This window comes from Folsomia candida, unplaced genomic scaffold, assembly GCF_002217175.1.
Source record: "Folsomia candida strain VU population unplaced genomic scaffold, ASM221717v1 Fcan01_Sc006, whole genome shotgun sequence".
NCBI lineage: Eukaryota > Metazoa > Arthropoda > Collembola > Entomobryomorpha > Isotomidae > Folsomia > Folsomia candida.
Genome location: NW_019091198.1, coordinates 9,664,508 through 9,690,917, shown reverse-complemented (window position 1 = coordinate 9,690,917; position 26,410 = coordinate 9,664,508). Strand labels below are relative to the sequence as shown.

General features: G+C 42.1%; 1 protein-coding gene across 4 annotated transcripts in view; it reads right to left on the bottom strand.

Moving 5' to 3' along the window:
• Positions 1-29: 29 nt before the first annotated feature.
• The window catches only part of LOC110851115, a 99,663-nt gene continuing 73,282 nt past the window's right edge, over positions 30-26,410 (bottom strand). For 3 of the 4 annotated variants that reach the window (XM_035853187.1, XM_035853188.1, XM_035853190.1), the window contains 77 exons: positions 25,382-26,347; positions 24,499-25,308; positions 24,410-24,418; positions 24,304-24,333; positions 24,127-24,198; positions 24,014-24,058; positions 23,806-23,883; positions 23,688-23,723; positions 23,557-23,604; positions 23,407-23,454; positions 23,174-23,338; positions 22,781-23,101; positions 22,415-22,681; positions 21,032-22,327; positions 20,574-20,945; positions 20,337-20,486; positions 20,132-20,248; positions 19,611-20,063; positions 19,326-19,511; positions 18,516-19,223; positions 17,529-18,443; positions 17,202-17,453; positions 17,034-17,120; positions 16,869-16,928; positions 16,753-16,779; positions 16,588-16,665; positions 16,477-16,485; positions 16,251-16,397; positions 16,154-16,165; positions 15,381-16,088; positions 14,858-15,301; positions 14,569-14,766; positions 14,247-14,483; positions 10,314-14,117; positions 9,847-9,954; positions 9,660-9,743; positions 9,357-9,548; positions 9,156-9,194; positions 8,917-9,078; positions 8,773-8,829; positions 8,625-8,695; positions 8,309-8,546; positions 8,004-8,225; positions 7,806-7,912; positions 7,682-7,706; positions 7,414-7,608; positions 7,267-7,335; positions 7,115-7,180; positions 6,980-7,039; positions 6,826-6,882; positions 6,590-6,745; positions 6,464-6,523; positions 6,109-6,384; positions 5,829-6,026; positions 5,706-5,729; positions 5,561-5,623; positions 5,402-5,493; positions 5,273-5,309; positions 5,129-5,200; positions 4,929-5,039; positions 4,813-4,842; positions 4,402-4,734; positions 4,289-4,312; positions 4,144-4,206; positions 3,969-4,070; positions 3,829-3,888; positions 3,649-3,737; positions 3,481-3,565; positions 3,367-3,402; positions 3,087-3,287; positions 2,746-3,012; positions 2,492-2,662; positions 2,151-2,401; positions 1,631-2,066; positions 1,476-1,549; positions 1,215-1,398; positions 30-1,129 (listed from right to left, as the gene is read on the bottom strand). In XM_035853187.1, coding sequence (XP_035709080.1) covers positions 894-1,129; positions 1,215-1,398; positions 1,476-1,549; positions 1,631-2,066; positions 2,151-2,401; positions 2,492-2,662; positions 2,746-3,012; positions 3,087-3,287; positions 3,367-3,402; positions 3,481-3,565; positions 3,649-3,737; positions 3,829-3,888; positions 3,969-4,070; positions 4,144-4,206; positions 4,289-4,312; positions 4,402-4,734; positions 4,813-4,842; positions 4,929-5,039; positions 5,129-5,200; positions 5,273-5,309; positions 5,402-5,493; positions 5,561-5,623; positions 5,706-5,729; positions 5,829-6,026; positions 6,109-6,384; positions 6,464-6,523; positions 6,590-6,745; positions 6,826-6,882; positions 6,980-7,039; positions 7,115-7,180; positions 7,267-7,335; positions 7,414-7,608; positions 7,682-7,706; positions 7,806-7,912; positions 8,004-8,225; positions 8,309-8,546; positions 8,625-8,695; positions 8,773-8,829; positions 8,917-9,078; positions 9,156-9,194; positions 9,357-9,548; positions 9,660-9,743; positions 9,847-9,954; positions 10,314-14,117; positions 14,247-14,483; positions 14,569-14,766; positions 14,858-15,301; positions 15,381-16,088; positions 16,154-16,165; positions 16,251-16,397; positions 16,477-16,485; positions 16,588-16,665; positions 16,753-16,779; positions 16,869-16,928; positions 17,034-17,120; positions 17,202-17,453; positions 17,529-18,443; positions 18,516-19,223; positions 19,326-19,511; positions 19,611-20,063; positions 20,132-20,248; positions 20,337-20,486; positions 20,574-20,945; positions 21,032-22,327; positions 22,415-22,681; positions 22,781-23,101; positions 23,174-23,338; positions 23,407-23,454; positions 23,557-23,604; positions 23,688-23,723; positions 23,806-23,883; positions 24,014-24,058; positions 24,127-24,198; positions 24,304-24,333; positions 24,410-24,418; positions 24,499-25,308; positions 25,382-26,347 — 18,638 coding nt within the window. In that variant the 3' untranslated portion in view covers positions 30-893. The remainder of the gene's footprint in view (positions 1,130-1,214; positions 1,399-1,475; positions 1,550-1,630; positions 2,067-2,150; positions 2,402-2,491; positions 2,663-2,745; positions 3,013-3,086; positions 3,288-3,366; positions 3,403-3,480; positions 3,566-3,648; positions 3,738-3,828; positions 3,889-3,968; positions 4,071-4,143; positions 4,207-4,288; positions 4,313-4,401; positions 4,735-4,812; positions 4,843-4,928; positions 5,040-5,128; positions 5,201-5,272; positions 5,310-5,401; positions 5,494-5,560; positions 5,624-5,705; positions 5,730-5,828; positions 6,027-6,108; positions 6,385-6,463; positions 6,524-6,589; positions 6,746-6,825; positions 6,883-6,979; positions 7,040-7,114; positions 7,181-7,266; positions 7,336-7,413; positions 7,609-7,681; positions 7,707-7,805; positions 7,913-8,003; positions 8,226-8,308; positions 8,547-8,624; positions 8,696-8,772; positions 8,830-8,916; positions 9,079-9,155; positions 9,195-9,356; positions 9,549-9,659; positions 9,744-9,846; positions 9,955-10,313; positions 14,118-14,246; positions 14,484-14,568; positions 14,767-14,857; positions 15,302-15,380; positions 16,089-16,153; positions 16,166-16,250; positions 16,398-16,476; positions 16,486-16,587; positions 16,666-16,752; positions 16,780-16,868; positions 16,929-17,033; positions 17,121-17,201; positions 17,454-17,528; positions 18,444-18,515; positions 19,224-19,325; positions 19,512-19,610; positions 20,064-20,131; positions 20,249-20,336; positions 20,487-20,573; positions 20,946-21,031; positions 22,328-22,414; positions 22,682-22,780; positions 23,102-23,173; positions 23,339-23,406; positions 23,455-23,556; positions 23,605-23,687; positions 23,724-23,805; positions 23,884-24,013; positions 24,059-24,126; positions 24,199-24,303; positions 24,334-24,409; positions 24,419-24,498; positions 25,309-25,381; positions 26,348-26,410) is intronic. The other variant, XM_035853189.1, reaches the window with a different exon arrangement.

The window sequence follows — 26,410 nt, the reverse complement described above, 5'->3', positions numbered from 1 at the left end:
CTGAATAAGGTGAAATTACGCAAGAGAAGTATAAATTTTTTACAGATTTATTATTAGTTTTTGGTTACACTGTTAACAATAACAAATTATATAAAAAACTGGTTAACAAATTGACTGTGTGCTGTGTACATCAACAGTTAAATGCTCTACGGCTAAAAAAAGTTGATTAACAAACAAATTAATAACAGACTATAAAAAACATACACGTTTCTTAGTACATGGTAAAAATGGTGGTGCATATATTATTCATTATATACTTAATTAATCATATATTAATATTATTACCACATTAATATTAATACCCATTACAAAGTGACCAGCAACCATGATGAAAAACCGATAAGTCGATATACAAGACTTGTCCCATTACCACTAGAAAGAAAAAAGGTATAAGTCAGGCTTCAAAATCACATTTTTGTCAGTGTCAAAGATCTATTTTCTTCCATCTATGCTATAAAATCCGTTAACATGGTTGGTTTTCGAGTGGTTGGGCGAGGGGAGGACGGGGAGCGAAGAAGGAGAGACTAATATGGCGCTGGACCCCACACCCATCCATCACACTTTTTTGGATTAGTACGCATTTGTCGTAGAAAAATACAAAAGATATAAAAACGGTTACATTTAAAACGGTATAAAACACACACGTTTCATACAACAGATCATGCACATCTTTATGACTTATACTCCTCTCCTCGTTCTAACAATGTTTCTTGTACTCTTATAAATATGCATCGACATCATTATCATCAGCAGCCAGTTTTTTTTTTAAATGACGACCATTACAATGACGACGATGGCGACGACGACGACTCGCTTACACATGCACACGTCACCACACAAAACAAATGTACAGATTGGAATAAAAAAGCCTAACTTAATTAATTACTTAAATACTACGAGAGATAATCAGGAGAAGGTTCTGCAAGGGGTTCTGGCGTTGTGAAGAGTGGGTTTGGAAATTCTGGAGGATGCGGGAGTGGCCCGTCCACTTTCGGCCTTCTTCTGTACGCGAGGAGCCAACACGAGACTGCAACTGCGACTGCGACAAGGGCCAGGAGAGCCGTTAATATCAGAGATATGATAAAGCCCACCATGGACACGCAGACTTCCTCCTTTTGAACTTGTTGGGCTATGAGATCAATTAACAAAGTCATTGTAAATCATTTTACAATTTTTTATGAATAAGTTCAAAATTAACGAGTTGTTTTTCTCACCTTCGGATGGATCTGTGAGTCGTTCTTCACGACGTTCTAAAGCTAAAATAGGATTAGACTGTACAGTTACTTCTTCTCTTAGTTGGCCGACGTAATCAGAAACGGAAGTTGACAAGCTAGCATCCGTATCATCAAAGATTTGTCGTTTTCTTCTTCCGAAAGCATTTTGACCACGGCAATTCACCTGTGAATTATTCGTTATTAAAATATATGTAGGATTTAAAAATGCACGGAAAGTGAATAAAATTAACGACTTCTTACCGGTTGGCACTTTCCAAAACAGACTCTCACATTACATTGGAACTTTATGCTGCTACTACTTGGGAACTTGAAGGCTGAAAATATTATAGAAAATGAGGGTTTACATATTATTCGTATTCACTTAAATATTTGAAATTAATTAAACTTTTGCATACCATTGAAATGCGCAAGTAACAACAAGTTGTTGGGATCTACTTCCCATTCCCCAAATATAGATGGATCAGTAGCACATCCGTTTTCATCAGTCACTAAATATTCGTTCTCAGCATCTCCGTCCATTGTTTTAGCGACACAGTTTCTTGCAAAACCTCCGTAAATTGTTTGAGGTTGTACTTCTACACGAAGCATCAATGATTCTCCTATTTCAGCTGAAGTGATTTCGCCACCGGTAGCGGTCACTATTTTCATGACGCAAGTTGGAGGTGGGCCAGTATTTGCGATCGTGCCTGCCGTTGTGAGCATGGACACGTTGAATCCTAGAGTAATTGTTTTCTCTCCGGTCATGTAGACGCACTTGATGTGGTAAGCTTGTGCATTATAGGTGACGAGTTTTGGGTGCTTTTGAATTACCAAAACAAATCCGGCTTCGCCCTGTTTATATGAACAGAGTTAAAGCTTTAGTTGTGATCAAATATCTTAATTGTGAAGGAATCGTACAGCAGAAAAAAGACTTACATCTTTGTGTTCCAATCCGCAAGTACCAAACTTGACCTTGAAATCTACCGGCCCATCGTCCACAGAGAGGACAGATTTTCGACAGTTGGGATCCTTCGAGTATCCCTTGACGTATAGTAAACCATTAAACTCTCCTTGGGTTACGTATGGTTCCGTTTTCTGAATATTGACATCGACTTGAACTCCATCCGCTAAGCAGTTAACCGTCATTGCTGGAGATGGGAAATCGGTTCGAGCTTTTGGTAATGGAACTGTAAATATTTTTGAGAAGGAGACGCATTAAATCAGGAGTCGATATATTTTTTTTACATTTGAAAACTACTAAAGCATTGAATACTTACCGCAGCCGTCGGCTGGTGTAGGATTTCCTTTCGTACCCTCTGGACATTGACAAACAGCGGCATGGTGGATAGCTAAGCAGTACGCTGTTGTGGGGCACACTTCCGGTAGGCACGGAGTGATACACGTGCTATTCTTTGTGTAACAGAATCTATCGTCTGGGCAGTCATCATCTAATTTGAAATATAAAAATGAGAATAGATATAGTTGCATGCAAAATTTGAAATTATCGGGAGAACGGTCTTTTTGTACATACCAACTACACAATCTGGTGGGATTGGTTCGCAATAGCCATTCCTCAGAACATATTTCTGTTCGACGGGACAAATACATTTTCCTTGGTTGTCGATAACCATTCCTCTGTCAGTGGCACAAATACATCTTCCTCGCTCATTCACTTTATAGCCCTCTTCAAACGGACATGGAATACAATTGTCATTCTCATCCAGACCGAATCCAGGTGGACAGATGCATTTGCCATTGGCGTCCAACACGTAGCCTTTGTCAAATGGACAAACTGGAGCTGTAAGACGATTGAAAATAAAAATTAGAAAAATACCAATTGAAATCAAGACTTGCAATTATAGAAATACTTACGTAAGTCACACTTGATTGCAGCATTTCCTCGATATCCGGGTAAGCATTCGCAAATCATGGTTCTAACTGGGAGCGTGTCTACCACTCTGCATTGAGCGTTCACTCCACAAGGTTCACCAATTAGACAAGGGTTCTTGCAGGTCGTGTCAATGCAGGCAAGTTGTGAAGGACATTCTTCATCTTTCTCGCAACCGATTTTAACTAGATTGTAAGTAAAAAAATCAGACAATGAATATATGCAATTCTTGCAAACAAAATCTATTCCAGATATATCCCTTACCCTTTTGACAACTAGTTCCTCGACTGCCAGAGAATCCTAGAAATAATTTGGTTAAAATATTAATGGAAGCGCTGTCCAATTTTGCTAACTAAATTATATATATGTATATTATACCTGGTGGACAGGTACAATTGGCGACGTGACCATGAACTCTGCACTCTGATGGAGAAGCGCAAGGATCGTTTATTGCGCAAGGAGACTGAAAATATTATAATTGATTTCAATTAAATATGTTCATTTTTATAAAATGTACCTAAATATATAAATTGATGTAGTATATACCTCGCAGCGAGAATTGATGCATGACTTGTCAGATGGACATTGTTCTGATGTTTCACATCCAATCGTTATACAGGAAACGTATGGGTCACCTAGACCAAAATAAATATAACTCATTAATAAATACAGGTCCTAATTTAAGATTATGTAAATAGCTGAATTAAAAATATTATTAAAACTTACCGTGAGCACCCGCTGGACATTTGCAGATAGCTGTATGAGCAATTCCATGACAGACAGCGTCTAAAATATTTGAATAACAAATATAACATTAGAATGCTACTTATTATATAGCTATATATTGAGGCATAAATTCAACATACTTCTGGCACAAGGTGGTGTTGGTGATGGGGCGCAGACCGGTTCGCAATTTCTGTTCAGACAAGCGTGCGTTGTTGGACAATCATTGTTTGATCGGCATCCCACTATTTAAATGATTAATATAAATATAATACTGAAACTAATTTAATCCAAAAATTCATGCGTGTTTCCACTTACCAGGATAACAACCATAGTCTGGATTTCCTTCATAAAATTCTAAGCATGTGCAAATTGGCTTGTCTGAAAATAATGATAATTTGGTGATTACAAATAGTTACATTTTACTGAACTTTGCTATTGTTTGGTATTTTTTTTAACTTACGGTTGACAATTCGACAATTTGCTCCTAAAATTTGGGTAAATATTCCAATTAAGTATTAGACAACTTACAAAAATTGTAATATCTTTTAATAGTGTAGAAAATGAAGTACATACCCGGACCGCATTGACAAGGTGAGCGGCAAATGGCATTGATGCAAGCGTGTTCTTCTCCGCATTCAGAGTCCGACGTACATCCAACAGTGGTCAAAGATTTAACGGGTCGACATGTTCCATCATTTCCACCTGCGTATCCGTCAGGACAGATGCAAATCATAGTTCTGACGGGGACAGAGTCAACCACTTTGCAAGTAGCAGGTGAGAGACAAGGTCGTAGGACATGACAAGGCTGTTGGCATCGGTCATCAATGCAAGCAAGTTGAGAGGGACAGTCTGCATCCGTGACGCATTCTGGCTTGGGCTCAGGATCACAAGAGATGTAAGGATTTCCTGTAAACGAGCAGTAAAAATTACGCTAGTAACGTCGAATTGAATAATTTGTCGAACTTGTGAAAATGTATTTCTTACCGATAAACGATGGAAGGCATCGGCATGTGGCTTTAGAAATGAAAAACAAGTTAAAAAATAAGTTACAGCAATAAAACAAAAGTTAAAATTAATCGTAATCAGGCAAAGTTTCATACCTTGATGATTTTCATTTGTACAGATGGAATTGGATGGTGCACAAGGATTGTACACTTGGCATGGTATTTGACAATCCGAATTAATACAAGCTTTGTCCAGAGGACATTCATCTACGGAGAAAGAACGATTGCGTTATATTTCTTACACTATAACTGAATTTAATTTGTACTGTTAAATTAATAATGTTTTCAGCTATTACCATTTGAAGTGCAACCAATAACCTTGCAAGCCACGTACGGATCTCCTCTAAATCCTGGGCGACATTGGCACTCTAAATCATGCATTTATAATAAGTTAACTTTGCCTCTATAAATTAATATATTAAATTATTTGAATAACATACCGGCTCTGTGTCTGATGGCAATACAGTCCGCATTCGTCTATATACAAGAGTTATAAGTTAGGATAGCACGCTCATATAATTTCATGCAGGGACAAGAAGGAATTTATATTTAACAAGTCAAGCACTTACGCCACAAGTATGATCGAGAAGACAAATGTTGACACATTCCCCTTGAACGCAAGCTTTGTTGGAGTCACACTCATCGTCCGAACGGCAGCCAACTAAGAAAATAATTAAAAACAATTTTTATTTTAATGCCGCTCTCAGAAACAGAAATATGTAACTTACCAGGATAACAAGCAATGTTGGGATTCCCTTCAAATCCTTCTTTACAGCTACAAATTGACCGGTCTAAAAAAATTTAAAGTTTAAAAACCTCACATTATTAACAATTCATTCATTAACTATACGGATTAAGTTTAGCTTGACTTACGGTTAGTAACGTGGCATGACGCTCCTAAAACATATGAAAGAATGTGATTATTACTTTATCCTGTACGTAGTCTCATGTAAAAATGCAAATAAGCCGTTAGATCATCCGCTCCGAAATTCTTACCTTGACCACAAAGACATGGGGAACGGCATACACTGTTTATGCAAGCTTCATCAGACGGACATTCGTTGTCAGAGGTGCAACCTGGTGGAGGTAAGGCTGGCACGACAGGTCGACATTGGCCATTTTCATTGGGTGCCCAGTTCTCAGGGCAGATGCACATTAATGTCCGTACAGGCGTGGAGTTGATGACTTTGCAAACTGTTGATATTCATTCATACGATTATTTATGTGATTTTATTGCCTCATTGTAATAGGTAACTGAGTGTAATGTAAAACTCACCAGCACTAGAATCGCATGGACCAATTTCCGTACACGGGTTTTTACATTCACCAGAGAAGCAAGCCAAGTTACTGTCACACTCGTAATCGTAGACGCATTGTGGAGGTGGTGCCACAACGTCGAGCCTTTCGCAGAATGAGAATGGATTTCCACGAGGGAGATTTTCCGGACAATGACAAATAGCGGCGTGGTTTGCAGGTCGGCACACGGCGTTGGAAGCGCATCGGTTATCATAATAACATGGGTTGACACATTTGCGTTCTTTGCAGACTTTGTCTGTTTCAAGGAAACGTTAAATTATTAAATAATTCACCACTAAATTAGGAATGCACTAAATAAGTAAATAAAATCTTGCCTAGTGGACAATCGTTGTGCGTCGAGCATCCGGGTGATTCACATCGTACAAACGGATCGCCTTAAAATAGTTGAGAATTTTAGTTACTGATTTAAAACTGGACCACATCAATTAAGTAAATCTTACCTTCCAATCCTGGCAAACATTTACAATTCGAACGGTGGTTTTGCCCGAAACAAGTGGCTGTAATTGCGCATGGATTGCTCAATCGACACGCGTCAATGCACTGTCGATTACTGCAAACTTGGGTGTTAGCGCATTCTCCGTCATGAGAGCATCCGACTATGAAAAAAAATCAAAAGTATTAATTAGTTCAATGCCGTTTGATCTTGGTCACAACATGCTACAATGAAAAGACTTACGTTGGAAGCAACCATAGTTGGGATTTCCAGAATAACCTGCGCTGCAGGTGCAAATGGCTAAAACAAGATAACAACGTGTAATTAGAAATTAGTACATATTTATACGCATTAGTTGAATATTAATAAAACAAAAGTACTTCAAGAAGAGACTTACGGATATGACTTTGGACGTTGCATTGGGCATTGGGTCCACATTGGCAGGGATTGACGCAAGCTGTGTTTAGAAAACATGGAATTGTGTCAAGTAACTCTTACAAAAATATTTGAAAAAACAAGAAATTTTCCTTACCCCTGTTAATACAGGCCAAGTTGGATGGGCATTCATCGGAAGAGGCACATCCAACTTGAGGTGGAGCTGGAGAAAGTGAAGGAAACAATTACATGAGCTCTTGAAATTACAAAATTAAAATTGTATAGTAAAGAAATCACTACTTTTCTTACCAGATTCGCGAATTTTGCATTCTATGCGAGGATTTCCCTCTAAGCCTTGTGGACATCGGCAGATGGGGTCTAGATTAAATAGATTAAATTATATAATTTTAATTCGTGCTATAAGTAAAAATGATATTTCCAATTTTGTATTCTCACTGTGATATTCCACGTGGCATAAGGCATTCGGCGCACAGGTGGCCGTATTACATGGGCTCGAGCAGTAATTATTGGTACATGCGAGGTCATCCGCACAGTCGGAATCAACGACGCATTCATACTTTGGTCGGGGAGGTTCTGAACATCTAACGCGAGGATCACCTTCCAATCCCGCAGGACAATAGCAAATTCCATCTAGAGAAAAAACGGTAAATTATTATTATAAAAAAGATAAGAAGAATAAAGAAAACTGAAATATGAAACTTACTGTGGTTTGCAGCTCTGCAGATGGCCTGAATAATATGAAATACACGACATAGCATTAAGAATATATTTTTTAGATAATTTATTAATGAGTAAGAATAATTAATTATGACGCATTTAAAACGTACATTGTATCCACAGCTTTCCAGAAGACAAGCATCAATACACGCTCCACGTTGACACTTTTCGTTCAAATTACAGTCCGAGTCTGATTTGCAACCAACAGTTTCCGTTGCTGCAAGTAGAAATTGGCCAATAAAGTAATCGCATAAAAGGAGAGTTAAAAAGTAAATAAATCGAAATAAATTAAGAAGGGAAGGACGTACTAATTTTGACACATGCTCCATTCATGAACTTGGTATCGCTAGGACATTCGCAAACAATTGCGCGGAATGGCACCGTGTTCATCACTCTACATTGTTGCAATGGACTGCAAGGGTTGCTGATTGCACAGGGGTCGACACAATGGAAATTGACGCAACTCATGTGGCTGCGACAGTTGGAGTCCTCTTCGCACTCTCGTTCAGGTTCGGATGGTTTTTTGACATCTGTATTTTAGAAGTGAAAATTAATAATTTTCGAAATAAATACTCCTCACCTTAACTGGATTTTAGTAAATTTGTACACATACCTTCGATGCATCGTACGTACGGGTCCCCTCTGGTATTACTAGGACATTGACAGATAGCTTGATGATGTCTGCCTTCACAGTATGCTCTCTGAGCACAAGTGGTCGGTGTACAAACTCGGCGACAAACTCGATTCACGTGATCACAGCTTTCATCCTCATTACAATCGTTATCAGATGAGCAACCCACAACAACGCAAGATATCAACGGATTTCCTTGACTTCCAGGTGGACAATAACACTAAAAACACATCAGAATGACCGGTTATAACTCTAATCAGTTGGTTTTCAGCAAGTTTTTTTAAAGAAAGAAACGTACCTGTGCTCGATGTGCGACAGCTCTACAATTTGCTGTCACAGGGCATGATGAAGATCTGCACGGGTCGACACCTAAAATAAACCCAAATTAGTCAAGCTACTAGGTTCAGCTACTACAAATTTATGCATCATCCCCACAAAAAGCTTACATTTTTCTGAGATACACTGCCTATCTGTTGGACAGTCCGAATCTTGCACACATTCCGCTACAATAAAACAAACATGAATCTTATTTCCATTACACACGTATTGCAAATTGTTCAATTTTCTTAAATTATTATCGCATAGCTTACGTTGGTAACATCTAACTTGTGGATTTCCAGCCCATCCCACCGGACAAACGCAGAGAGGTCGGTGGAACTGAGCTCTACAAATAGCGTTGGCTGCACATGGGTTTTGTACCGCACATACTGACTGACAAACTTGTGACACGCAAGCCTTATCATCGGCACAATCTGTGAATTTATTTATTAATATTTACTAAGTTTCCTTTCTAATTTATAAGATACTAAACATTAAAAAAAACACTCACCATTATCTTGAGTACATTCTGGTTGCGGTACTGGCGGAGCTGCAATAAAAATGTGCAAACAGGCATAAATACAATGTCCACATTTTCACTCCAATTAAGAAAATAAGTTATTAAATATTATTTGTAATTAGAAAAATGAAATAATATTCGAAAATTGCACAAATATCATGTAGTTTTCGTAAGGCGTTAGTTTCTCTATACCTGGAAAGCATGCATCATTCTCCCCAATTGATCGAGGACAACAGAACGCCTCATGCTCGAAAGCTTTGCAAATCGTCGACTCAGGACACACATTAGAAACAAAGCAGGGATTATGGCAGCTTTTTTTCCAGCACACATTATTATTAAAGCATTCATCGTCAGTGGCACATTTTCTCGAAGGTCGTGCAGCAACTGTTAGTTATTAGTTTCATATTTAGAGTAAGTTTAGAGTAAGCATTGTGATAATTTTTATTGTTTGCATAAATATTTTGCTTTCGCTCAAAGAATTAATCCGTTTCATACCTGCGAAACAGTTTCTATACGGGTCGCCCACCAGTCCAGGACTGCAGGAACATTTGGCTTGATGTCTGACAACTTCACAAATTGCTGAAAAATAGTGCAAGTAAAAAATGCATTAATTATGAAGTGTAAATTATGAAATCATATTATTTTTCATCACTCGCTGAAGTGCACCAATGTAATTTCATACCTGATGGAGCACACGGATTAATGTCTCGACATGGATTGATACACACGCCATTGCGACAGGCTTCTTGGTCGCCACATTCGTCATCACTTCTGCATCCGATAACTTCCGCTATATTTATAAAAAACTTATTAATATACGAAAACTGTGACAGAATGAGACGAGAAGCAAGCAAATTTTACTGCAATAATTATCTATCTAAATATCACTAATTTCACACTCGCATTCGCACTCTCATTCATACAACTTTGTAGTCTATGTTTTTTTTATATAGTGATCATGTTGCGGTGAGAAGTGTGATTTGTTTCCTGCAATAAAAACTGTAAGGACAAGATTAGCAAATATTATTTTGTGTATCGAGGTTCGTGTCATTTCTGTATAACGTATTGGAATATAAAATAAGTGAGTCATGTTAAAAATTATTTGATGAACAGGAAATGTACAAAATAACCAAAGAAAACATGACTTACGTTGTCTACACTCAACACGAGCATTTCCAATAAGACCTCGAAGACATTGACATGTCATTAATCGGTTGGGCAAGGTGTTATGGACATAACATTCGGCTCCAACACCGCACGGTTTCCCATGCAGGCATGGATTTTTGCAGGAACGCTCAATACAGGCTTGTCGGCTAGGACAATCTCCGTCCGTCTCGCACTCGTACTTAACTTGGACAGGGGTTGGGATTGGGGAGCAATTGCTGGTTGGGTTCCCAGTAAATCCGGCAGGACAGGTGCAAACTGGTCGGTGATTGAAGACATTGCAAATAGCGGATGGGGGACATTTGCATGGGTTGACGCATTTCTCATTTTCACAAGCTAAATGTTGAGGGCACTCTTCATCCGTGGTGCACTGAGGACGTTCACATTGGACTCGCGGATTTCCATAAAATCTTGGGGGACAATAACACTCAGCCCGATGTGCTACTGCTCGACATTCCGCATTTATTCCACACTTGTCAAATAAACAGGCTGGTTGACAACGACGATTTATACAGGCTTCAGTGTACGGACATTCTTCAGAGGATTGACATCCGACTGGAATACATTGTCTGTACGGGTCTCCGGTATAGTCAGGTCTACAGGCGCATGTAAGTCTGTGATTGAAAGCTCTGCATTCGGCGTTAACGGCGCATGGATTGTTGGCGCAAGCAGGTTTACAGACTTGATTGACACACGTTTTGTCGGTTGGACAGTCGTCGTCTCTTTCACATTCTGGCTTTGGAACAATTCTCACAGTTTCACATCGAACTCGAGGGTTGCCTTCCAGACCGGGTGGACAGTAACAGGTTGCAGCATGATTCACAGTTTTGCACAATGCATTTGCTCCACAGACTTGGTATCCTCCACTGCCGTGCTCGAAGGAGTTGGTCACACAGGGATCTTGGCACTTTTGAGAAATACAGGCTTGGTAGTAAGGGCATTCCGAGTTGACGACGCATTCCGGCTTGCATTCAATGTATGGAGAACCATAGCGCAGATTTGGAGGGCATGAGCACACAGCGTTTCGTGATCCAGGCCTTGAAGTACAAATGGCGTTCAACCCGCAAGGCGAGGGATAGCAGGGATCAGCTATTGGTTCTGGTTCTACTCTCACTGGTATTTCGTTACATTGAGCGTATGGATTTCCGGTCAAATTGGGTGGACATTTGCAGACTGGTCGATGATTTCGAGCTTCGCATATTGCTCTGTGTCCACAAACACTGGTGGAACAAGCGTCGACACATTTAAGACGAAGGCAACTCTTGGTTTGGTCACAATCCGAGTCGACCGTGCATTCTGGTCTGCATCCAACTAATGGATTTCCGAAATACTCTGACCTGCAGACACAAGTCTTCCTTCCGTTCACAACTCGTATTTCTGCATTCAAACCGCAAACAATTTCTGGTTCTTTTACGATTGGAATTTCAATTCTTCTACAGTATGTCGTCGGGTTTCCGGTGTATCCAGGCAAGCAGGTGCACATTGCTCGATGATAGACAGCTTTGCATTCCGCATTCTGACCACAGCTTCCAGGACAAGGATCGTCGCAACGGATCGTATTATAACAATACTTGTCGTTTGGACAATCACTGTCGACCAGACAAACCGGCTTACAACGGACGTAGGGATCACCAAAATAGTTAGGCAGGCAGGAGCATTTGTAAGAAGATTCTCCATGTTCTGTGCAAACTGCATTGTCTCCACAAGAAGCTTGTTGACATGGTCTAGTCTTTTCCACTTTTGTGATAATGCGGCAGTATGTAAAGCCATCCCCGGAGTAGCCTTCAGGACAAGAGCAAACTGGCGAGTGATTGATGACGGTACAAATTGCTGTGGACGAACAACTTCCAGGACACGGGTCTGCACAACGATTTCGCAGACAAGCTCGATTCAAAGGACAATCTGCGTTGACTGAACATTCCGGTCCACAATTTGGTGGGGAGCCGAAATATGTAGGCAGGCAAGAACAAATTGCACTTCCACCAACATCTCGACACTGACTATTTGGTCCGCATGGGTTAGGATTGCATGGATCTCGAGTAATGGGTGGGGGAATTTCGACACGTTGAATACGGCAAGCGACGAAGGGATCACCCGTGTATCCATTTTCACAGACGCAGACAGGGGAATGATTGACCACACGGCACAAGGCACCTTGACCACAACTTCCAGGACAAGGATCTCGACACTTTTCTTGACTGCAAGCCAAATGAAGTGGACAATCACTGTTGCTGACGCATTCAGGTCTGCAATTAGGTGGTGATCCTATATAAGATGACAAACAGGTGCAAATTGCACTTCCATACTGTTCTCTACATTGACTGAATGGACCACAAGGGGAGGGGTTGCATGGGTCTCGCTTGACTATGGGAGGTGGTGGGGATGGTCTCAATCGACAGGAAACGAAGGGATCGCCAATGTAGCCGTTGTCGCATGAGCAGATTGGAGCATGGTTAACAACTGTGCAATGTGCATTGATTCCACACACTCCGGGGCACGGATCTTGACACTTGAAATTCCTACAAGCCTTGTTACTTGGACAATCGCTGTTGATACTGCATTCTGGACGACAGGCGACATATGGATCCCCAAAGTATTCTGGACGACATTTGCACACACCATTTTCGCAGATGGCATTAGTTCCGCACAAGGCGCAAGGGTCCTTTGGAGTTGGTTTGATTTCTCGGACAGGAATTCTGGAGCAGCCACGGAAAGCGTCTCCCTCATAACCAGATTCACACGTGCAGATTGGAGAATGGTTGACAACCTGGCAAATAGTGTTCCAACCACAAGCTCCAGGACATGGGTCTGAGCAGCGTTCGTTGAAACATGCTTTATCATTTGGACAATCATTGGACGTGACGCACTCTGGTCGACATTGTGGAGGATATCCAAAATATCCAACTTTGCATGTACAGGTTGGATTGGGACCACTAGCGTAGCATTCAGAATATGGTCCACAAGGTGATGGAACACATGGATTGACGGTCACCTTTGGCTGTTCATGCACAATTTTAATCGGTTCTTGAATTCGAGTGCACTGATAAAACGGATCTCCTTCGAACCCGGGAGGACATGAGCAAATCGCAGAGTGTGAAATGACACGGCAATCCGCGCCAGTACCGCATGCTGGACAGGGTGGAACACACTTTTGATTTTTACATGCGAGTGTCAAGGAACAATCGCTGTTGACGGTACATTCTGGTCGGCAATTGGGTGGTGATCCGATATAGGTCGACAAACAGGAGCAGATTGCACTTCCATACTGTTCTCTGCATTGGCTAAACGGACCACATGGCGACGGGTTGCAAGGATCCACCTTAACTTGTGGTTTTGGTGGTGGTGGTCGAAGTCTGCATGCACTGAACGGATCTCCTTCGTATCCTTCGAAGCATGTGCAAGTTGGCGAATGGTTCAGAGTTCTGCAAACCGCATTTACTCCACATGTTCCTGGACATGGGTCCGTACAATGTAAATTGCGACAAGCCTTATCATTTGGACAATCTGCGTTCGTCACGCATTCTGGACGACAGGCGACATAGGGATCTCCAAAATAATCTTTGATGCAAGTGCAGGCAGCAGCACCTTGTCGACTCGAGCACACGGCGTTCTGTCCACACGGAGAGGGGTTGCATGGGTCAAGGTATTCGACGCGAGCAGGTTCGCGTTTCTGTTCCACGTAGCAGTAGGTGAAAGGGTCGCCGACATGTCCAGGAAGGCAAGTGCAAGAGGAACGATGATTGATAACATTGCAGACGGCATTGGCACCGCAGGATCCTGGACAAGGATCTGATAAAAAATTCAAAAACAGGATTAGTTTCAAAGTTGTCCTAGACACTCTTTAAATATATTCATTGCTAAATGGTACATATTTCTAATATGTGTACGAATGCACAGTAAATGAAATGTTTCCCTCACCTTGACATTTCGAGTTTATGCAAGCCAGGTGGAGGGGACAATTATCATTGGAGCTGCATTCGGGCCTACAATTTGGCGGTGAACCAATATATGTAGGTCTGCAATGGCATTCGGCTCGTCCGTTGACAGCAGTGCAGTCAGCATTTGGTCCACACGGGGATGGATAGCATGGGTCGACTGGTTCAATTTTGACCGGAGGTGGAGGTGGGATTCGTCGACAACCGGAAAATGGGTCACCTTTTATAGAGAACGAATAAGTTAGCTACGGAAATCTAACAATGTGAGAGCACAATATGCGCTAAAACTTCAATTGTTTATTTACCGGTATGGCCAGCAATGCAAGAACAAATGGCATTATGCTGAACAACTTTGCATTCCGCCAAGTAACCGCATGTTCCAGGACAAGGGTCAGTACATCGTTGATTCCTACATGCCAGATGTTGAGGGCAATCGCTGTTTGCGACACATTCAGGTCTGCAATTTGGTGGAGACCCCACGTACGTTGGCAAACATGTGCAAACTATTAAAGGATAAAATGACAATAAATTAATTATATACATAAACCTTACATTTGGATTCAAAACTAAATAAAAGGTAAATATGCAGCATACCTGCGCTACCAGATTGTTCTCTGCATTTGCTGTATGGACCGCAAGGCGACGGACTGCAAGGGTCAATTCGAACGGGTGGAGAAGTGGGAGGAGGTGGTGGCAATCTGCATCCCGAGTAAGCATCTCCCACATAGCCAGCCGTACACGTACATATTGGGTTGTGATTTTGGACTTCGCAATATGCATTCACCCCACAAACACCAGGACATGGATCGACACATTTCTGAGATTTGCATGCCTTGTTGTACGGGCAATCGTCATTGACCACGCATTCCGGTTTGCAACCAACAAACGGATCTCCAAAATATCCGGCCAAGCACTTGCAAGAAGCTGCTTCGTTTCGCACGGTGCAAATTGCATTGCTTCCACATGGTGACGGATAACAAGGGTCGGTTGGCTGAGGTTGTACTTTGACTGGGAGGGAACAATATCTAAACGGATCGCCTGGAAAGTCGAAAGTAATTTTTGTAAATAATCTCATACTTTACTATATTATAAGTATATAAATATATCTGTAACGTACCTTCATATCCAGAGTTACATGTACACACGGGAGCATGGTTGATAGCTGTGCAATATGCATTAACTCCACAAACGCCGGGGCATGGGTCGTAGCACTTTTGCTCTTGGTTGCACGCCCTATTACTTGGACAATCACTGTTGACGACACACTCTGCTCGGCAAAAAGGAGGTTCTCCAATGTACCGAGGCAGGCAGGAGCAACTGTATCCATTTCCGTAACCAGTCACTCGGCAAACGGCGTTCGGTCCACAAGGCGAAGGCTCACATGGATCTCGAGCAACTGGTTCTGGGAGTCTTTCAATTGGATAGCAGCGGATGAATGGATCTCCTTGATGGTTTTCTGGGCATGTACAAATGGGGGAATGATTCCGAACTTTGCAGATGGCATTGGAGGCACATGGGTTTTTCTGACAGGGTGGTTCACATCGCTGATTCTCACAAGCCTTGTCCAGAGGACATTCCGAATTGGAAACGCATTCGGGTCTGCAATTGGGAGGTGATCCTATGTACGTTTGTTTGCAAGAGCAGACTCCATTTCGACATTCACTGAAGGGTCCACATGGCGATGGGTTGCATGGATCGACACGAACTGGAGGGGCAACAGGGATAGGATGACACCGAGTGAACGGATCACCCGTATATTTTTCGTAACACGTGCAGACAGGAATATGCTGGATGACGTCGCATCTTGCGTTGATTCCACATACACCTAAAATTTGTAATTAGTTAAATGTGTGCCAATTATTAAATTGTTATAAAAATGAGTCGTCATACCAGGACATGGATCTGAAATTAATAGAAATAATAACACATGTTAATAATATACATAAATGCTTAACAATTGTCAGCTAATCAGTTTAAAGATATTTACCTGTGCATCTGTGTTGGTTACAGGCCTTGGACGTTGGACAATCGTTATTTGAAATACATTCTGGTCTGCAGGCTACGTATGGATCACCATGATAAAGGTCGATACAATGGCATGAAGCTCGGTCCCCATAAGCCTTGCAATACGCACCTAAACATTATAGATAACAATAAGTACACATATATTCACGTATGTTTTGGATTCCGTAAACATTGAAGCCCGTGCATACCTGTCCCACCTAAAATAATAAAAAAATCATTAGTAAAAAATACTAACAATGTTAAAATGAGTCGTTTACATTGACTAATTAGTTTTAATTTTGCATATAATCATCACTTACATGGAGATGGATTACATGGGTCACGGCGTTCTGCAACAGGTTCGGGAGGAATGGGGTAGCAATTGCTGAATGGATCACCTAATGAAAATTAAGATAAATTTGTATTAATATTTGTATGGAATTTTGTTAAAAAAGTGTCTCATGATTTTAATTTTAAAAAACTACCTGTCGTTCCTGGGGGACAAATGCAAACTGCAAATATTCAAAGACATAAAAATATTAGAAATACACTTTGAGATGATAATTAAAAAGATGCACAATCCTATCTAAAATATATTTACCTGCAGCATGATTTACAGCTTGACATTGTGCGGATGGTGCACAAGTATCTGATCTGCAAGCTGTCAATTGAAAACCATAAAATATTTGCTCAGTTTATTATGCATTAAAAAAAATTATGCATATACTTGAAATGCTCAATGTATAAAATGTTAATGCTTGCGTACCATCCACACATTTTTGTGCAACGCATGCCTTCGTTTTCGGACATTCCTGATTAGTTGTGCATTCCGGTCTACAGTTGGGTGGTGAACCTAAAGAATTTCAAGTAAATATATAAACCTTGTCATACACAAGACTCATTTTCGATAAGCTTAACTCGTCAATATACTTACCAATATAATTCTCATAACAGTGGCACTGAGCGACATCTCCTACAGCTCGACAGTAGGCGTACTGACCACAAGGGCCATTGTTCAGACAAGGGTCTACTCTTTGTACTGGCTGCTTCGGTTCGGGTGGGGGCGGTGGAATCCTAGTGCATCCACGGAATGGATCACCCGTAAAGTCGGCTGGACAAGAGCAAATCGGAGAGTGGGCGTGGACTCGGCATACTGCTCCGTATCCACAAACTCCAGGACAAGGATCTGCATAAGATATAAAATCAATCAATATCATCCTTCGTAAAAAGTGAAATCAAAAATTAAAACGTTCAACTCTACCTCGACACTTTTCTTGAATGCAGGCCAAGTGGTTGGGACAATCGCTGTTCTGCACGCATTCAGGTCGACAATTGGGTGGGGAGCCGACATATGTAGGCAAACAAGTGCAAATTGCATTTTCCGAAACTTCTCTGCATTGACTATAAGGGCCGCATGGGGATGGGTTGCACGGGTCTCGTTTTACGTCATATCGTGGCGGTGGTGGTATTTCTTGACGACGACACATGTAAAACGGATTTCCCACATGTCCCAAAATGCAGGTACAGATCGCATTATGGTTAACGGCAGCACATTCAGCGTTAATTCCACAAACACCGGGGCATGGGTCGACGCATTTTTGGTTTTGACAAGCCTTATTGCTCGGGCAGTCGTTGTTGGTCACACATTCGGGACGACATCCAGTGTACGGATCACCAAAATATTCTGGCAAGCATTGGCACGATCCTGTACCATAGCGTTCTGTACAAACCGCATTACTTCCACACGGGGACGGGTTGCAGGGATCAGTTCGAACTGGTGGAGCGACGGGGATAGGATAACACTGACTGAATGGGTCACCAGTAAACTGGTTATCACATGTGCAAGTCGCGGCATGGTTGATGACATTACAGTGAGCATTGTACCCACAGCTTCCAGGACATGGGTCTGAGCAGCGTTCTTGCAAACATGCTTTGTCGTTTGGACATTCATTTGATGTGACGCATTCTGGTCTGCAGTTGGGTGGAGATCCGATATATTTTTCCAGACAGGTGCAGCTAGCTTGTTCTCCATTAGCTCGACATTGAGAGTATGGTCCGCACGGGGATGGGTTGCAGGGATCAATTCTTTGTCTTGGTTCTTCCACTTTTTGTGGTGCAATGGAACAATGGACAAATGGATCTCCGACATAGCCAGAGGGACAAGTGCAGAAAACATCTACAAAAAAAATTAATTAAAATCTTGAATAATTAATGTTGAACGGGTGGTGATTTTGGACTGCGGACTTACTGTGATTGATGACTTTGCATATCGCATTTGCACCACAAACGCCAATACAGGGATCTTCACAACGTTGCCGAACACATGCTTTTGTCAAGTCACACTCGGAAGAAGTGACACATTCAGGTCGACAATTTGGTGGTGAGCCGATATAGGTGGCCAGACATGAACAAATTGCACTGCCACCAACATTTCGACACTGACTGTAAGGTCCACACGGTGATGGGTAGCATGGATCAATGGGTACTGGAGGAGGTTGTCGTTCCTCTGGTTTTGGATAGCATCTCACAAATGCGTTTCCAATGTAGCCATCAGGGCACGTGCAAACGGGAACGTGTCTCTCAGCCGTGCACAGAGCGTTAATTCCGCAAGCACCGTTGCAAACTTCTTGACATTTGTTGAGCGTGCAAGCCTTTCGGGTATCACAGTCTGAATCAATTTCACACTCGAACTTGCACTCGACGTAGGGATCTCCCATCATTCCATGGCGACACTCACAAGCTCCAGCCCCACTGACTTCTCGACAAACGGCGTTTCTTCCACAGGGTGATGGGTTGCAGGGTTGGGCTAACGGAATGACGATCGGAGCTGGAGTACTTCTCTCTATTGGATAACAGTAGCTTTGTGGAGAGCCGGTGTATCCCACTCTACATTCGCATTGAGCATTGTGTCGAATAACGCGACAGTCTGCATTGACTCCGCATTGACCACAGGGATCTAAGATAGCACACAAAAATAATAAAAATTGTATGATCATAATTCAGACCAAGAAATATGCATTATTGAGAGAAAGCGATAGGATATTTTTACTCTTCTGACCTGAGCAACGTTGATTTAAGCAAGCTCTATCCTGTGCACAGTCTTCGTTAACGATACATTCTGGTTTACAATTTGGAGGACGACCAACAAAACCCTCGAGACAAGCGCAACTGGCACTGGCTCCGACTGTCCTACAAATTGCATTAGGTCCGCAGGGGGACGGGTTGCAGGGATCGATCCTCACGTCTTCAAAGAATTTTTTAAAAATATTTAAATGATTAAATAAAATGCACAATAATATGGGCACACGTATGAATAAAGTTTAACTATTTTAGCATGAGGTACCTTGTTTAGGTTGTTGTCTCAATCGACAAGCTGAAAATGGGTCTCCTTCGTATCCGTCATTGCAGACGCACGTTGGCGAGTGGTTTCTAGCTTTGCAGTAGGCATTCGAGCCACATGGTGAATTGAGACATGCTTCTTGACATTTGTTGTTTCTGCACTGCTTGGTAAAACTACAATCGGAGTCTACCGTGCACTCTGGCCTACAACTTGGTGGTGATCCAATATATCCAGCTTCACAGGTGCAAATTGCATATCCGTTGTTGTTTCGACAGCGACTGAATGGACCACACGGCGACGGATTGCAGGGGTCCGTTGGTACTTGGACACGTTCGGGTATTATTTCGTGACAAGCTGAGAAAGGAGATCCCGTATATCCTGGTGGACATTGGCAGATGGGGGAGTGGTTTACAACGCTACAAATTGCATTGGTTCCACACACTCCGGGACATGGATCTGAAGATTATTACACAGAGCATGAATAAAATCGACATTTATTTATACTGTAATCTTATATTATTTACCTCGACAGTGGTAGTCCTTGCATGCCTTGGACCGATCACAATCATTGTTAATTGTGCATTCTGGCTGGCATCCGACGTAAGGGTCTCCAAAATATTCTTCGATACACTGGCATGAACCTAAAATTGACAGATTAAAAAAATATAATACACAGCAACTAAAACTCCGCATTATTTTGTTGTTTGATAAGTTAAACTGTAAGCTTACCTGCACCATTTCTCGTCGTGCACCTTGCATTACTTCCACAAGGTGAAGGGTTGCAAGGATCTCTCTCGGGTTCAATTTGTTTAACTTGAATCAATTTACATTCAAAGAACGGATTTCCTTCATATCCGGGAATACAGTGGCATCTTGAGGCTATGAGATTAAGAAAAAAAGTTGGTTAAATGCAGCATAAAATTGGATATCGTCATTAATTTTAAAGCTATTATTTTAGCAACTGACCGTGATTAATAACTCGACATTCAGCATTTACGCCACAAACACCATCACAAGGTGATCGACATTTAGTCCGAATACAAGCTTGGTCTTGTCTGCAGTCTTGATCAATGGAACATTCATATCTACAATTTGGAGGATTTCCGATAAATCCTTGGCGACAAGTGCAAGATGGGACCCCGTTATTATCTCGGCAATCCGCATTGAGACCGCATGGTGAGGGGTTGCATGGATCCCTGGGTTCGGGTTCTGGAGCTTTTCTAATCTCGTGACAACCGTAGAAAGCATCTCCTTCGTAATTTGGAGGACATGAGCAAATGGGGGAGTGGTTAATCACTTTGCAATTGGCAGTTGGGGCACATGGTCCTGGGCAAGGATCTGACCAAAACAACACGGGAACAACATTAACGAACGCTTAAAAAATCGATGTAAAAATAAGAAATAGTAAAACTGAATTTACTCACCGGCACATTTCTGATTAATGCATGCCTTTGTCAATTCACACTCTGAGCTGGTAACACATTCAGGTCGACAGGATGGTGGCGATCCCACGTAATTGGGGAGACAACTACAAATCGCGCTATCTCCCACAGTTCGGCACTGACTGTAGGGTCCACAAGGGGATGGGTTGCAGGGGTCTCTCTTGACCTCGATTTTCGTAGGCGGTGGTGGTGGTGGAATGTTTCGACATCCACTCAGTGGTTCGCCAGTGTAGCCAGGTAAACATGAGCAAATCGGGGAGTGGTTCACGACGTCACACTGAGCATTGTACCCACAAGCACCTGGGCAAGGATCGTAGCACTTTTGTTGTTGACTGCATGCCTTGTTGTAGGGGCAATCTGCAGAGATCACGCATTCTGGGCGACATTCGACATAAGGATCACCAAAAGTTTCCGGGTTACAAACGCAGGCTGCTGCTTCATTTCTATTTTCACAACGAGCATTGATTCCACAGGGACTGGGTATGCATGGATTTTGTGGTTCTTGTTTGATTTCTGGAACGATTTCGTAACATCCATGAAGAGCATTTCCGGTGTATCCTTGATGACAGTAGCAATTTGGAGAATGGTTGATGCCACGACACTCCGCATTAAATCCACAAGCGCCTAGACAAACTGGGACACACTTGTTTCTAGTACATGTCTGATCACCCGGACATTCTTGAGGGATGGTGCACTCTGGTCTACAATTTGGTGGCGATCCAAAGTAATCTCTGGCGCAAGAACAGGCCGCAGCGCCGTTGATGTTCCTGCATTCGGAATTAGGGCCACATGGCGACGGGTTGCATGGGTCCTGTGGTTCTTCTAGTCTGACGGGTGGTTTTGGTTGACATCTTGAAAATCCATCACCAATAAGGTCCACTCCGCATGAACAAATTGGCGCATGATTAACAGCACGACAGACAGCGTTAGAAGCGCAAGGTCCTGGACAAACCGCGACGCAACGTTGTTGCACGCAAGCCTTGGTCAAATCACATTCTGAGCTTGTGACGCATTCTGGCCTACAAGAGGGTGGCGTTCCGATAAAGTTTTGCAGACATGAGCAAACTGCCAAACCATTTTGAACTCTGCAGACGCTATTGGGTCCACAGGGGTTGGGCTGACATGGGTCTTGTGGTTGTTCGATGACACGAATTGGCTCGACAATTTTCATACAAGCTCTAAATGCATTTCCTTGATGTCCTACGATACATTCACAATTGGGGACATGATTGTATACGACACACTCGGCGTTGATACCACAAACTCCGGGACATGGATCTAAAATAACAAAATGTTATTGCATGCTATTCAATAATGTTAAAAAAATACAACATGAATTTATTTAAGTTAATGCATATTAATTACCAATGCAGCGATTCTGTCTGCAGGCCTTGTTTTGAGGGCAATCATCGTTGAGAACACATTCGGGTCGACATCCAGTGTACGGGTCTCCAAAATGGAGTTCGATACATTTGCAAGCTCCAGCTCCATTTCTGGCAGTGCAGACCGCATTGCTTCCGCAAGGTGAGGGGTTGCAAGGATCTGTGGGAAGCTGTGGCACTCTCTCCTCTTGTCTTTGATAACACCCGTTGAATGGATCACCCACAAAGTTGTCCAAGCAGTAGCAATTCGCTGATTGTAAGAAATGCGAAAATGTTAATTGCCATGAATTTTAAGTCGAAGAAATTTTTTTTGCAATAACAGGTAACGCAAATTAATTATTTAACTTACGTGAATGTGAAACCGTGCGACAGTACGCGTTCGAACCACAAGAACCTAGACAAGGGTCGATGCAGTGATTTTGAACACATGCCCGATCACTTGGGCACTCATCATTCACCACGCATTCCGGCCTGCAATTTGGTGGCGCTCCCAAAAACGATGGCAAACAACTGCAGGAAGCAACTCCATTAATGTTGCGGCATTCAGCGTTCGGACCACAGGGCGATGGTACACATGGATTCGTGACTACATGCTCTCGAACAGGTGGTTTTTGTTGACAGCCGACGAATGGATCCCCAATAAAATCTCTGTCGCATGCACAGATGGCAACTACATTGGCAAAAATCATTATTCAGTAAAATATGCAGGTAAGTATGCAAGTGACAAGGTTGCTTGAATTACCATGATTCACAGCACGACAAACGGCATTGTGGGCACAGGGTCCTGGACAAACTGGGACGCAACGTTGATTGACGCAACTCTTTGTCAACTCACATTCCGAGCTGGAGACACATTCAGGTCGGCAATTTGGTGGAGATCCGATATACGAAGGCAGGCAGGAACAAACTGTTGATCGTGATAATAAAGTGAGAATGGGCATATCAACTATTTAACGTTATATGAACAACGCTTACTTGCACTTTCTCCAACAACTCGACACTGACTGTACGGTCCACACGGTGCTATTAAAAAGAGGCAAAGGTGGCGTGGTTAAATTATTAAACTTTTCTAGCAAAACTGTAAATAATCTTAATTTAAATATTAATAGTATTTGGTCAGCTTACATGGTTGGCAGGGATCTCGTGGTTCCTGCTTCACAATTTCTGGGGGAGCTATACATGTTGGTTGAATATTATGTAACTAAAACTCTTAAACATATAATTACTGTTAGTATATGGCTGGGTTAATAGCTTACGTTGATGACACGAACGGAATGGGTCACCGGTGTATCCTACAACATAATATATATAAATACAAATCAATGTTACAAATATGAAGTAGACAGTGCACCCAAAATTGATAAGATTACACACCTGGGAAACATTGACATGAAGGAACATGATTTCGAACGTGGCATTCCGCGTTTATTCCACAAGTGCCTGGACATGGATCTGTAAAAAATGTATTTGTTAAGTGGTGTGTTATTTATTTTTTATATGTATAGCTTGTGTTGGGCGTAGTCCGAGCCCAAGTTGATATTAACTATTAGTAACTCAATAAACGTAATAAAAAACTTCTTACCCACGCATCTGAACTGAACGCAGGCCTTATTTTGAGGGCAGTCATCTACATTTGCAATTTAATATTGATTGCATTATTTCTGCTATCGTTCATATTTATAATACTGCACGAACCATTTTGAACACATTCAGGTCGACATCCACTGTACGGGTCGCCGAGGTACAGATCAATGCATTTGCATGAACCTTGAAGAAAAACAGAGGAAATTTTTGATAAAATATTCACTCTAAATATTTAAAAGTGTTAGATTGTTGTAAAATGATCAGTTTAAATTAAACTGTATAAATTACCTGCTCCATTTCTTGTTGTACAAATGGCATCTAAATTATTAAAAAAACAGCGTTTTAGTTAGTGAACATGAAATGATGATATATACAAATTCAATTAACAACTTACTGCTTCCGCCTGGAATAAATAAAGTGAACGAATTATTAGTATAACATGTACAAACAGTGTCATAAGTAATTATCATGTCACTGGCTTACAAGGTGAAGGGTTACAGGGGTCGACAATCTCATCAATTCTTTGTGGAGGTTCGGGTGGCTTGGGTGAACATCCGCGATACGGGTCGCCAATATATCCAACGATACAGGTACATATTGGTTCATGATTTACAGCTCGACAATCCGTATTGTATCCACAAACACCGTCGCAAACTTCGACACAACGTTGTCTCACGCAAGCTTTATCGGCAGGGCAATCGGGCGAAATGGTACATTCTGGTTTACAGAAGGGTGGCCGTCCTATATAGCTTTCTAGACAACTGCAAGCTGGGCCATCATTGATTTCTTTACAACTTGAAAATGGTCCGCATGGATTGGGGTCGCATGGATTGACAGGGACAATAATTCTGTCCGGAATTATTCTCATACATCCGCTGAATGGGTTCCCATTATGGTCTGGGGGACAAGTGCAAATTGCACTATGAGCGTGTGCCTTACACAAAGCGGTGGGGGCGCAAGGACCATTGTTGGCGCAAACTGGTTCACAACGTTCTCTTTGACAAGCCTTGTCCAGGGGACAATCGCTGTTCGAAACGCATTCTGGTCTGCAATTGGGAGGTGATCCGATATATGAAGACTGACATGAACAGATTGCACTTCCATGAACGTCTCGACACTGACTAAATGGTCCACATGGGTTTGGAACGCAAGGGTTGGTTGGTTGTTTTATTTCAATGATTTCAGTACAGCCACGGAAAGGATCGCCTGTAAATCGACTGATGCAATGGCACGTAGCGACATGGTTGTTGACGTAGCATTCTGCATTGTAACCGCACTGGCCGATACATGGATCTGGAAATTATATTAATTTTTTTAATTAGTAACAATTTATTTGTAAATTTGAAAGCATAGATGTTTTTCTTACCGATGCATTTATTTTGACTGCACGCCTTGGTTGTTGGGCAATCATTGTTTTGAACACATTCTGGTCTGCATCCGACGTACGGGTCACCGAAATACAATTCTTGGCAGACACAAGATCCTGCCCCGTTTCTTGCAGAGCAAAGAGCATTTGTCCCACAAGGAGATGGATTGCACGGATCTTGAACCTGATCTGGTGGGGGTGGCAAGTATTTTGGTATCTGCCTGCAACTGCTGTATGCATCGCCGTCATATCCAACAGCACAAGTACAAACTGCTTGATGATTCAAAGCTCTACACTCCGCGTTGACGCCACAAGCGCCTCGACAAGGATCAACGCAGTGATAATTTGAGCAGGATTTATCCGAAGGACAGTCTTCATTAATACTGCATTCTGGTCTGCAGTTGGGCGGAGATCCCACAAAACTTCGTTGGCAAGAACAAGCAGCAAAACCATTGATGTTTCGACATTCCGAGTTTGGACCGCAGGGGGATGGATGACATGGATCCGTCTCAATTTTCTTGATTTGCTCCAATTCACAGCTTACGAAAGGATTTCCAACATGATTTGGTGGACATGAGCAAATTGGTGAATGATTTAGGACTTTGCAGACTGCTCGTGGTGCACAAGGCTCTCGTAGACATGGATCAGAACAACGTTGAGACACGCACGCCTTATCGAGCGGACATTCCGAAGAAATCACACACTCTGGTCGGCAAGATGGTGGAGGCCCGAGATAGTTTTCCAGGCAAGAACACAACGGTGAACCATTGATATTTCGACATTGACTGAATGGTCCACATGGCGAGGGATGACAGGGATCGTGTGGCTGAGTGGGTTCAATTCTTATTGGAATTAGATGACAACCATGGAATGGATTTCCTTGATATCCGGAAATACATTCACAACTGGGCAAATGGTTGTAGACATGACACTCCGCATTCGTTCCGCAGACTCCTGGGCATGGATCTGTAAAAAACGTATTTGTTAAAGTGGTGTGTTATTTACTTTTTATATGTATAGCTTGTGGCT